General features: G+C 40.1%; 2 protein-coding genes across 2 annotated transcripts; one reads left to right on the top strand and one right to left on the bottom strand.

Moving 5' to 3' along the window:
* The first annotated feature begins 396 nt into the window (after window positions 1-396).
* Window positions 397-8,144, top strand: LOC115525823 (olfactory receptor 2D3-like). The gene is made up of 2 exons (XM_030333209.1): window positions 397-1,305; window positions 8,133-8,144. The coding sequence occupies exons 1-2, from the start codon at window positions 397-399 to the stop codon at window positions 8,142-8,144; spliced, it is 921 nt and encodes a 306-aa protein (XP_030189069.1).
* Window positions 8,145-8,876: 732 nt separating this feature from the next.
* Window positions 8,877-9,809, bottom strand: LOC115525909 (olfactory receptor 2AG1). Its single transcript, XM_030333320.1, has one exon. The coding sequence runs from the start codon at window positions 9,807-9,809 to the stop codon at window positions 8,877-8,879; it is 933 nt and encodes a 310-aa protein (XP_030189180.1).
* Window positions 9,810-12,180: the final 2,371 nt, after the last annotated feature.

Genomic DNA, 12,180 nt, shown 5'->3' with positions numbered 1-12,180 from the left:
CAATCGAACTGGTTTAAAGCAGCATCAATTTGTTTGCTTCCCAAACCTACATCAAAGGAAGGATGCACTGTGAGCGGCACTATACTCTTGTCAGGACCATAAGTAGTCCTGCTAAGGTTTGGTCATGTAGCATATTCAGGATGATTTCTGACCCTCTGGTGCAACTAAAAGACTCAAGAGGATAGAAAATCAGAAATGACTTTCATCTGTCAAAACTACTGAGCAAAAAGAGAGCTCGGTCTTCTGACATATGGAATCTGCCAAGAGATAGAAATTAATAGCTCAGTTCTAATGCTGGTTAATAAAATACCTAAGTTATCCAGACACATTTTTTCAATAACTGATCAATATGTGTTTCTTTTCTTGGTGCTGACCTATAAACAGTAATAAATTTTCATGGGAGAAGAAAACCAAACCTATGTGACTGAATTTGTCTTCCTGGGCCTTTCACAGGATCCACACACACAACTCCTGCTCTTCTTCCTTTTTCTGATCATCTACCTGCTGACTGTACTGGGAAATCTGCTTATCATGGTGCTCATCCACACAGACTCCAGACTCCACACACCCATGTACTTTTTCCTTAGAAACTTGTCCTTTGCTGATCTCTGTTTCTCTACCACCACAGTGCCCCAGGTGCTAGTCCACTTCCTGGCAAAGAGGAAAACCATTTCCTTTGCGGGATGCTCAACTCAAATATTTGTCTTCCTTCTGGTTGGGGGTACAGAGTGCGCACTGCTGGCGGTGATGTCCTATGACCGGTATGTGGCTGTCTGTAAGCCCCTGCACTACTCTTCTATCATGACACATTGGTTATGTGTCCAGCTGGCCTTAGGGTCCTGGGTCAGTGGAGCGTTAGTATCTCTAGTGGATACCACATTCACACTGTGTCTGCCCTACCAAGGGAACAATATCATTAACCACTTTTTTTGTGAACCTCCTGCCCTCCTGAAGCTGGCTTCCACAAATACCTATAGCACAGAAATGGCCATCTTTGCAACGGGCGTGGTCATCCTCCTAGCTCCTGTCTGCCTGATCCTTGTCTCCTACTGGAATATTATCTCTGCTGTGATCCAAATGCAGTCTGGGGAGGGGAGATTCAAGGCTTTCTCTACCTGTGGTTCCCATCTCATTGTTGTTGTCCTCTTCTATGGCTCAGCAATATTTGCCTATATGAGGCCAAACTCCAAGATAATGAATGAAAGGGATAAAATGATCTCTGTGTTCTACTCAGCAGTGACACCCATGCTGAACCCGATCATTTATAGTCTGAGAAACAAGGATGTCAAAGGGGCTCTCAGGAGAGTGACTGCAAAATAGTCTCTTTTAAGGTGAGGATCTTTAATCATGATGAGAATTTTAAAGATGTAGAGAGAAGTGATTTTCTTATAAACTTTTCCCATTTTCATCCCATTCCTCCACTTCTTTTCCTTCTCGTATTTTCCTATATCTATTCTAAGAAAATTTAGTTAATTACCTATTCAAAGCAAGGCATATTGATAGACAAAGGAAAGAAATATAGAAGGGGGTTTGGGTGGGAGGATGGGTTAAATAGTGATGGGGATTAAGGAGTGCACTTGTAATGAGCCCTAGGTGTTATAAGTTTTGAATCACCAAATTGTACCCTTGAAATTAATATTACCACTATATGTTAACTAACTGGAATTTAAGTAAAATCTTTTTTATAATGTTTATTTGTTTATTTTTGAGAGACAGAGAGAGAGAGAGAGAGAGAGAGCATGTGCACAGAGTGGGGGAGGGGCAGAGAGAGAGACACAGAATCCAAAGCAGGCTCCAGGCTCTGAGCTGTCAGCACAGAGCCTGATGCGTGGCTTGAATTCATGAACCACGAGATCATGACCTGGGCCAAAGTCAGATGCTCAACCGACTGAGCCACCTAGCCGCCCCTGGAATTTAAGTAAAATTTTTTTAGAAAGAAATAAAAGGCATCCAAATCAGCAAGGAAGAAGTCAAACTTTCACTATTTACAGATGACATGATACTTTGTACAGAAAAACCCAAAGACTCTACCAAAAATTTGCTAGAACACATACATGATTCAGTAAAGTTGCAGAATACAAAATCAATGTACAGAAATCTGTTGCATTTCTATACACCAATAATGAAGAAGCAAAAAGAGAAATCAAGGAATCAATCCCATTTACCAATGCACCAAAACCCATAACATACCTAGGAATAAACATAACCAAACAGGTAAAAGATCTGTACTCTGAAAACAATAGAACAGTCATGAAAGAAATTGCAGATGACACAAAGAAATGTGAAAACATTTCATGCTTGTGGATTGGAAAAACAAATATTGTTAAAATGCCTATACCACCCGAAGCAATCTACACATTTAATGACATCCCTATCAAAATACCAACAGCATTTTTCACAGAGTTAGAACAAACAATCCTAAATTTGGTATGGAACCACAAAAGACCTGGAAGAGCCAAGCAACCTTAAAAAAGAAAAGGAAGGCTGGAGGCATCACAATTCTGGACTTCAAGTTATACTATAAAGGTGTAGTGATCAGGGCACCAGTGTGGCTCAGTTGGCTGAGTATATGATTTTTGCTCAGGTCATGATCTCATCATGGAGCCTGCTTCACATGTTAGGTTTCCCTTTCTGTCCCTTGAGCCCGCCCCCCCACCAAATAAATAAATAAACATTAAAAGAAAAACAACAAAACAAATACCCCAAAAGTATAGTGATCAAGACAGGATGGAACTGGCACAAAAACAGATATATAGATCAATAGAACAGAATAGAAAACCCAGAAATTAACCCACAACTATATGGTCAATTAATCTTTGACAAAGCAGGAAAGAATATCCAATAGAAAAAAAAGGTTCTTCAACAAATGATGTTGGGAAAACTGGACAGAAACATGCAAAAGAATGAAACTGGACCACTGTCCTACACCATACACAAAAATAAATTCAAAATGAATTAAAGACCTAAATGTGAGACAGGGAACCATCAAAATCCTAGAACAGAAAACAGGCAGCAACCTCTTTGACATCACTGTAGCAACTTCTTAGTGGAAATGTCTCCTGAGGATGGGAAACAAAAGCAAAAATAAACTATTGGGACTTCATCAAAATAAAAAGCTTTTGTACAGCGAAGGAAGCAATCCACAATACTAAAAGACAACCTACTAAATGGGAGAAGATATTTGCAAAGGACATATCTGACAAAGGGCTAGTATCCCAAATCTATAAAGAACTTCTCAGAGTCAACACCCAAAAAGCAAATGAGTCAGTGAAGAAATAGGCAGAAGACATGAATAGACATTTTTCCAAAGAAGACATACAAGGTTTTTATTTTTCTTTAAAGTTTATTTATTTTGAGAAAGACAGAGACAGTGTAAGTGGGGGAAGGGAAGAGAGAGAGGGAGAGAGAGAGAGAATCCCAAGCAGGGTCTACACTGCCAGCACGGAGCCTGATGTAGGGTTCGAACCCACAAAGCCGTGAGATCATGACCTAAGATGAAACCAAGAGTGAGACACTTAACTGACTGAGCCAGCCAGGTGCCCCCAAAGAAGACATACAGATGGCTAACAGGCACATGAAAAGATGCTCAACATCACTCATCATCAGGAAAATACAAATCAAAGCCCCAATGAGATACCACCTCCCACTTGTCAGAATTGCCAAAATTAACATCTCAGGAAACAAGAGATGTTGGCAAGGATGCAGAGAATGGGGAACCCTCTTACACCATTAGTGGGAATGCAAACTGGTTCAGCCACTCTGGAAAACAGTGTGGAGGTTCCTCAAAAAAATTAAAAATAGAACTACCCTACAACCCAGTAATTTCACTACTAGGTACCCATCCAAAGGATAAAAAAATGCTGATTCGAGGGGCGCCTGGGTGGCGCAGTCGGTTAAGCGTCCGACTTCAGCCAGGTCACGATCTCATGGTCCGTGAGTTCGAGCCCCGCGTCGGGCTCTGGGCTGATGGCTCAGAGCCTGGAGCCTGTTTCCAATTCTGTGTCTCCCTCTCTCTCTGCCCCTCCCCCGTTCATGCTCTGTCTCTCTCTGTCCCAAAAATAAATAAACGTTAAAAGACAAAAAAAAAAAAAAATGCTGATTCGAAAGGGCACATGCACCCCAGTGTTTATAGCAGCACTATCGACAATAGCCAAATTATGGAAAAAGCCCCAATGTCCATCAACATATGAATGTATAAGAAAGATGTGGTAAATATACATATATATACACAATGGAATATTACTTGGCGATCAGAAGGGGTTCTTTATGATGGAATAATCAGAGCATACTTGTATCCCTGTGATTATGATCCAGAAGAGAAGAAGAAAATGGTTTAAGATTAAAGAGACTCTGCAGGAACAAAATCTTTGGTAGGTGAAATACTAGTGAAGGGGTCAGCCTTTAATAGATAGTTGTAAAGGGGAAAACCAAACATGAACATACAGGTACATACACGTGGGTTGGAGGTTTGAATAGAAAAAGATAAGGGGCTGGCCTTTCTTATTTCTCTTCTCTTTCTTACCCCACACTCCACATTCTATTCCAAGTTAAGTACATATGGGGTAAGAAAATCAGCTGAGACTGAGGTGTGAAAGAGTCATTTTCAGAAAGGAAAGAAGATTGAGTTCAGAAGGTGGAGTAGTATATACTATGTTCTGGAAGGCATAGCTGAGTACTGCAAAAAATCCTAAATTACAAGTTACTTTACCAGCTGAATATATTCATGATCAAATTACCAATGGGTTTTTGAGGTGTAGATGACAGAATCAAATATCCTTAGAAAGAGCAAGGAGAGAAAGAAGCTAGAACTGAACAGATAGCCAAGAAATGTACCTTAATACTATGTTTATGAGACATAATACATGATTTAAAAAATAAATTCATGGAAAAGAATTATTGTAAAGAAAAGGGCAACTTTGGGGGCACCTGGGTGGCTCAGTTTGTTGAGCGTCTGACTTCAGCTCATGATCTCAGGGCTTGTGAGTTCGAGCCCTGCATCGACCGCTAAGAGCCTGCAGCCTGCTTTGGATTCTGTGTCTCCCTCTCTCTCTGCCCCTCCCTACCCTCTCTCTCTCTTTCTCTCTCTCTCTCTCTCTCTCTCTCTCTCTCAAAAATACATAAACATTACAAAAAAAGAAAATGACAACTTTGAAAAAAGTTAAAACCTCACCATATCAAGATAAATTAGAAACTTATTCTAAAAGTTAAATACAAATTATAAAATTATGAAGAAAAAATAAAATATATAAATTGTTACCTAAAGAGAGAGTAGAAAATTACATCCTAGCAGTAAAATTACTTAAAGAAAACAGAAAAGAAAAAGATGGATAGATTCCACTACACAAATATTTTCAGTACTTCTGTGTCTACAAATCCTTACCATGCAGATATTTGAAAAATAACACAAGTTTGAAAAATAAAAAGTTATTACCACAAAGGTAACAAATTATCAGTGTTCCTAATCTGTAAAGAACTCCAAAAACTCAAAAAGAAAAATATAAATTTATCTATTATGCAAACTAAAGTAATATATTTAAATTTATACCTAGTAAATTAATAAAAACTGTTCAACTCAATATGAAAATGAGTTAAGTACACTTATATGTTGCTGGTAAAAATGCAGAATGTTTAATATGTAAAAAATTAATTCATCTTTCTATATCAAGAATATTAAATAGATTTTGACTTTGGTTTTAGTAATTCCACTCACAAGAATTTATTCTGATGGAAAAAAATCAATCACTGTTGACTCAGAGGTCAACATTGCTATTTTTACACACACACAATGTTGACTCAGAGGTCAACATTGCTATTTTTACATACACACACTAGATGTATATCAATGATGAAATAGCCAATTCTATTACAAAGCATCCATATGATGTAATGTTATGTCATTACATAAAAATATTTTCAAGGCTACTTATTCACAGAAGAGTTAAGATTTATTAAATACTCATTCTATGCCAGGTGTTATTCTAAATGTCTTACATTTATGTTTACTAACTTCTTTAATCCTCAAATGACTATGAAGTAGGTCTTACTATTACTGCCAATATACAGCTTAGAGATTTGCAGATAGGTACAGAGAGGTTAAGAAACATGCTCAATGTTATGTTAGTGGGGGCATACTGAATTCGAACCTCGGTACTCTGACAACTGACCCCAGCCTCTTTGTCACTGCTCTTTACAGCTGCCAAATAATGTAGGGGAAAAATTCACTATGTATTAATAAGTGAAAAAATCTCTACTTTATGTGCACATATAAACTCAGTGAAATGCATGCCTGCCTTCAAAATGAAAGAAAATGTATCTAAAAGTGTGGAGGTTATCTCTGGGTAAGATTTTAGATGGTTTTTGCCTGTTTTTAGTATCTCTAATTTTCTTAATTTTTTAAAAGTCCTTAGTTTTACAGATGAAAGTGCTGTTATTAATTTTTAATAACTTTTTATTATTTTTTAAAGAGAAAGCATTAGCAAATTTCCAAAAAGAGCAATATTCCCCAAAATAGTGCCACTTGGATGAATCATGTTATTTTGAAGCTTCAAAACAACCTGCAGATTTTGTTTAAGTATTTCCAGGCTTACAAACAAATGGCAGTAGTACAGCATATTTAAGCCACTAGAATATTAATTGATATGTTGTCCTCTCCTTTTCAGCACAAATACACATCCACAGACTCACACATCCACACATATTAAGCATATGAACCCTCTGCAATTTAGCTCCATTTCAAGACTGTAACCAGTTGTTTGTTTGTCTGTTCTGTTTACTGCCAAGGAGTAAGCATTGTTTCCAATGGACCTTGCTAATGAGATGTCCTTTCTATTTTGTTCATTTCAGCAATATTTGGATTTTAGGCAGTATAAAAAATTTCCACATCAAAAACAAAGTCAAACAAAAACACCTGTTGGAGGGTCCAGGTGGGTCAGTTTCCATAATGACTGTTTGGAAAAAGGAAGTTAGAACATGATACAAATACATACAAACTACTACCAGTTTGGGCATTAATTAGGTTGCCTACATGCTCTTGTAACAAGGTCAGGTGTCTAAAATTTGTGCAGATCTCAAGGTCTACTCCCTTGATATGGGCCTTGCTTAGGCCCTTGAAACTTGAAACTTGAAACTTTCTTTTCTTGAAATTTTCTTTTCTTTGGTTCATACGTTGGTCCACTATGGACTTTCAAGTCAGAGGTCATGTCCAAAATTGGTAAAAGTCCCTTGTCTCATTCAACTTGGTAGCTACATGGGAAAGTAGGCAAATTTTAAATAGAACGCAGATCATTTCTTATAAATTGCTTGATGGAAGAAAGACTTAAAAGAGCATTTGATAATGAGATATCACCTTGAATCCATCAAAATGCTAGAATAAAAAAGACAAAAAGTAAGTATTGGCAAGGATGTGAGGAAAAGAAACCTTTGTGCAATGCTGGTGGGAATACAAATTGGTGCAGCCACTGTAGAAACGGTATGGAGATTCCTCAAAAAATCAAAATAGAAATATCATATGAAGCAGCACTCTCAACAATAGCCAAATTATGGAAAGAGCCTAAATGTCCATCAACTGATGAATGGATAAAGAAATTGTGGTTTATATACACAATGGAGTACTACAGGGCAATGAGAAAGAACGAAATATGGCCCTTTGTAGCAACGTGGATGGAACTGGAGAGTGTGATGCTAAGTGAAATAAGCCATACAGAGAAAGACAGATACCATATGTTTTCACTCTTATGTGGATCCTGAGAAACTTAACAGAAACCCATGGGGGAGGGGAAGGAAAAAAAAAAGAGGTTAGAGTGGGAGAGAGCCAAAGCATAAGAGACTGTTAAAAACTGAGAACAAACTGAGGGTTGATGGGGGGTGGGAGGGAGGGGAGGGTGGGTGATGGGTATTGAGGAGGGCACCTTTTGGGATGAGCACTGGGTGTTGTATGGAAACCAATTTGACAATAAATTTCATATACTGAAAAAAAAAAAAAGAAATATCATATGATCCAGTAGTTCTACTACTGGCTACTTATCCAAGGAAAATGAAAACACTAATTCATAAAGATATAAACATCCCTGTTTTAATTGTAGCATTATTTACAATAGCTGAGATATGAAAGCAACCCACATGCCTGTTGATAGATGAATGGATAAAGAAGATGTTACACACACACACACACACACACACACACACACACACACACATGCACATACAGTGGAATATTAATCAGCCATAAAAAAAGAATGAAATCTCGCCATTTGTGATAACATGGATGAACCTTGAGGGTATTATGCTAAGTAAAATAAGTCAGGCAGAAAAAAACAAATCCCATATGATTTCACTTATACATGGAATGAAAACAAAACAAAAGAACAAACAAAGAAACAACAGAAATAGACCATGGATACAGAGAATAAACTGGTGGTTGCCAGAACAGATGGAAGGATGGTGAAAATGGGTCAAGAGGAGTGGGAGATACAAGCTACCAGTTGGGAATGAATACATCACCAGGATAAAAGGTACAGTGGGGATGAAAGGGAATACAGTCCATGATAGTGTAATGGTGCTGTATGGTAACAGATGGTAGCTACATTTGTGGTGAACACAGCATAAAGTATAGACTTGTCAGGTCACTATGTTGCACACCTAACTAATGTAACATTCTATGTCAACTGTAGTTGAAAAAATAAAATAAAGTAAAATGGTAAAAATACAGACACACAAAATCATTTCAGAAGTCAGGTCACACTTCTTCATTTTTCTATTAAAAGATACACTCTGAGTTATAGTGTTTTCACCATGAGTATTAGCAGATTTCTTCTGACTTCAAAGAGGAATAAATTTTGAGGGCTAGCCATAAGCTCTCCCTAGATGGTGGAATGTGTCTACAGCATGTATTTTCCCAGCACTCTCTTCAAAGCCCCCATGACTTCCTTATTCCTCAAGCTGTAGATAAGGGGGTTCAGGGCTGGAGTGACAACCGTGTAGAAAACAGAGGTGATGTTGTCTTGCTTGGGGCTGTGGAGGGAACTGGGCAGGACATACATGAATGTGGCAGCTCCATAGAACATCCCAACCACAGTCAGATGGGAAGAGCAGGTGACTAGGGCTTTCTGCCTCCCCTCATTTGAGGGCATGTGAAGCACAGTAAACAGGATTAGTGCATAGGAAGAAATGATTGCAAGGAGAGGGGGCATCAGGAAGGTCACACCCATCACATACACAAACAGTTCATATCTAGAGGTATCTGCACAGGCCAACTTCAGCAAAGGTGGAATCTCACAGAGCAGGTGCCTGATGTTCCGGGCTTTGCAGAAGGGATACTGCATGGTATACATGGTATAAACAATGGCACTTAAGGATGCCAGTATCCATGCTGTGGCCACCATGAGCCAGCAGACCCTTGGCCTCATGAAGACCATGTAGTTCAGAGGATGACAAATGGCCACATATCTATCATAGGCCATGAAGGCCAGTAGCAGGTCCTCTGCACCACCCAGCATCAATGCCAGAAACATCTGAAGGGCACAGCCCGCAAAGGAGATGGTGTTTTCACTGCGCAGAAAATCCATGAGCGCCTTGGGAGTGACAACAGATGTGAAGAGGAGGTCCATGAGTGACAGCTGCCCGAGCAGGAAGTACATGGGCACGTGGAGCCGGGAATCCACTGTGATGACCAAGAGCAGCAGGCCATTGCTGGTCAGGGCCAACATGTACAGGACTGTGATGATGACACAGAGCAGTTCAGGAGACCCACTGTCTTTCAGAATCCCCATCAATATAAAGCCACTGCCCAGGGTGGAGTTCCAGTACTCCATTCTGTATTGTTTCTTTAGTTGCCTAGAACCAAACACATTCTCGGTGAATGTTTGCAAACGTGGTCCCTAGTTTGTAACATCACAGGACCCTAATTGAATCCAACTCCCATTTGGAAAAGCCACATTTGGAGCTTGTACCCAAGCCCGGAAAAGTCAGAAGAGACAGGGACATGGAATTGTGAGGTATCATGAATACAATAAGGTGTTGCCTTTCCTATTGGACTCTGACTTTAACTCTTGACCTCTCCGTTTCTGACACTTTTAATTGTATATTGATGAAAGAACCATCTAAATGGAGAGCAGGCATCATAATAATAACTAAACATTGAGAGGTCATTATATGAAAGTATTATTCAGGACACCAAACCTGGACAAGTATCTTTCCAGAACGATTAAATTATCCCTCTCTTAAAGGTAGCTTATGTACTAGAAAGTAATATTCTTTTTTTTTTTTAACGTTTATTTATTTTTGAGACAGAGAGAGACAGAGCATGAACGGGGGAGGGTCAGAGAGAGAGGGAGACACAGAATCTGAAACAGGCTCCAGGCTCTGAGCAGTCAGCACAGAGCCCGACGCTGGGCTCGAACTCACATACCGCGAGATCGTGACCTGAGCCGAAGTCGGATGCTTAACCGACTGAGCCACCCAGGTGCCCCAGAAAGTAATATTCTAATATATAAGCCCTTGATTATTTTTGTACCTAGGTTTAAGTATAATGTTTGATGACTGATTTAAATTTTGTTTTTAACGTTTATTTATTTTTGAGACAGAGAGAGACAAAGCATGAATGGGGGAGGGTCACAGAGAGAGGGAGACACAGAATCTGAAACAGGCTCCAGGCTCTGAGCTGTCAGCACACAGCCCGATGTGGGGCTCGAACCCTCGATCCGTGAGATCATGACCTGAGCTGAAGTCGGACACTTAACCGACCGAGCCACCCAGGCGCCCCTGATGACTGATTTAAATGCCCGGTTAGTGTCCTAACAGACCTATTCTGAATATAAAACTCTAAAGCAGGTACAGAAATGTTTTTTTCAACAAAGCACTTCCACTCATTTTCCATACAGCCTATGTCCACATTTGTTTGCAGCACTCAAGGCTGTAGATGGAAGCATCATGGGAAGAGCTAAAGTACGTCCACCTTCGTCACCTCTCTGGGCCAGCTACACACTCTCCATGTGCCTGAGAGAGAAGGAATTCTAGACTGTCTCAGACTAAGGGGTGATGAGTTTGACATGGTGTTGGTTTTAGGAGCTAAACCTTTTGGATCAAAGGACATAGGTGTTTCTTTACAGGCTATGACAACATGTGAGCCTGGGAAAACTCAAAAATCTGATAACTGATGAGGCTCTGGCCAGGAATATCAGAGTGTTTGTGTTTGGGGGAAACAGTGAAAGGTGCCGGCAACAATAGAGCATGTGCTGTGTGCTGTAATCAGGCTCATTAATCCTATCTTCCCTCTTGTGCACCTGACCCAGATCCCCACTCTCCTTCTTGCAGGACCAGAGTATCTCCACTGGATTGAAGGGTCGTGGGGATAGGGAGGATGAACTCCTGTTCTGGAAAGCCACATTTGGAATGTGGTATCCCACCCCAGAAAAGTCAGAAGAGACAGGGACTTGGGATTGACAGGTATCGATGTCATGCATCATGGGAACTAGGCAGATAAATCCAATTCTGAACATGTGTTAAAGAATCTGTAAGAGAAGCATGTTTCTCTAAATCTTTCCCCTATACTGTGGCTTCTATATTTGGACACTTCACTGGTTCCCCTACGGGTCTCTTCTGGGTCCACAGGATTTTAATGGCACAAAAGGTATTATTAGAGCATATGACGGGCATATCATTTGCTCTTAGATGGCCCTTTGGAGACATTTTTTACCAGATAGGGGCAAAAAATCTCTGAGCAGAGGGCAGAAAGCCCAGGAGTGCTAAAGATAGGTACTGGTATTTCCACCAGGAAGCAGACACCCTGGCCTGGGATGTGGCACAGACTCCTTCATCATTTTCACTGATTTTTCTTCATGTTTAGAAAACCAAGAATAGAGGGCATTAGGATCAAGTACAGGCCCCAAAGCACTAGAGAATCTGGAAGACAGAGTAGCTTAAGTTCTTAGGGTCTGTTTGGGGCTCTGTTTCTCAACTCAGCATTCCTAGAGGCTGCACACTTCCCTGACAGAGAGACAAAGCCCTTACCTCAGGTAGTGAGAAGCCCAGATGGCCAAACGTGCAAACTGCCCTGTGGGTTGTTTGAAGGGGAAGGATTTTCCTGTAGAAATGGGGAAAGGGTGAGGCTTTTCCAGCAGTGTCCAACTGGTTGAAGTTTTGCTAAGCTGGGTTAAGAGTCTGAGGAGTCTGACCAATACAGCT

The sequence above is a fragment of the Lynx canadensis genome, chromosome D1 (genome assembly GCF_007474595.2).
Source record: "Lynx canadensis isolate LIC74 chromosome D1, mLynCan4.pri.v2, whole genome shotgun sequence".
Lineage (NCBI taxonomy): Eukaryota > Metazoa > Chordata > Mammalia > Carnivora > Felidae > Lynx > Lynx canadensis.
This window is presented reverse-complemented; position numbering and strand designations above follow the sequence as displayed.

What these genes read in the sequence shown, in the direction of transcription:
- LOC115525823 (XM_030333209.1), top strand. Translation starts at nt 397, where the DNA reads ATGGGAGAAGAAAACCAAACCTATGTGACTGAATTTGTCTTCCTGGGC.
- LOC115525909 (XM_030333320.1), bottom strand. Translation starts at nt 9,809, where the DNA reads ATGGAGTACTGGAACTCCACCCTGGGCAGTGGCTTTATATTGATGGGG.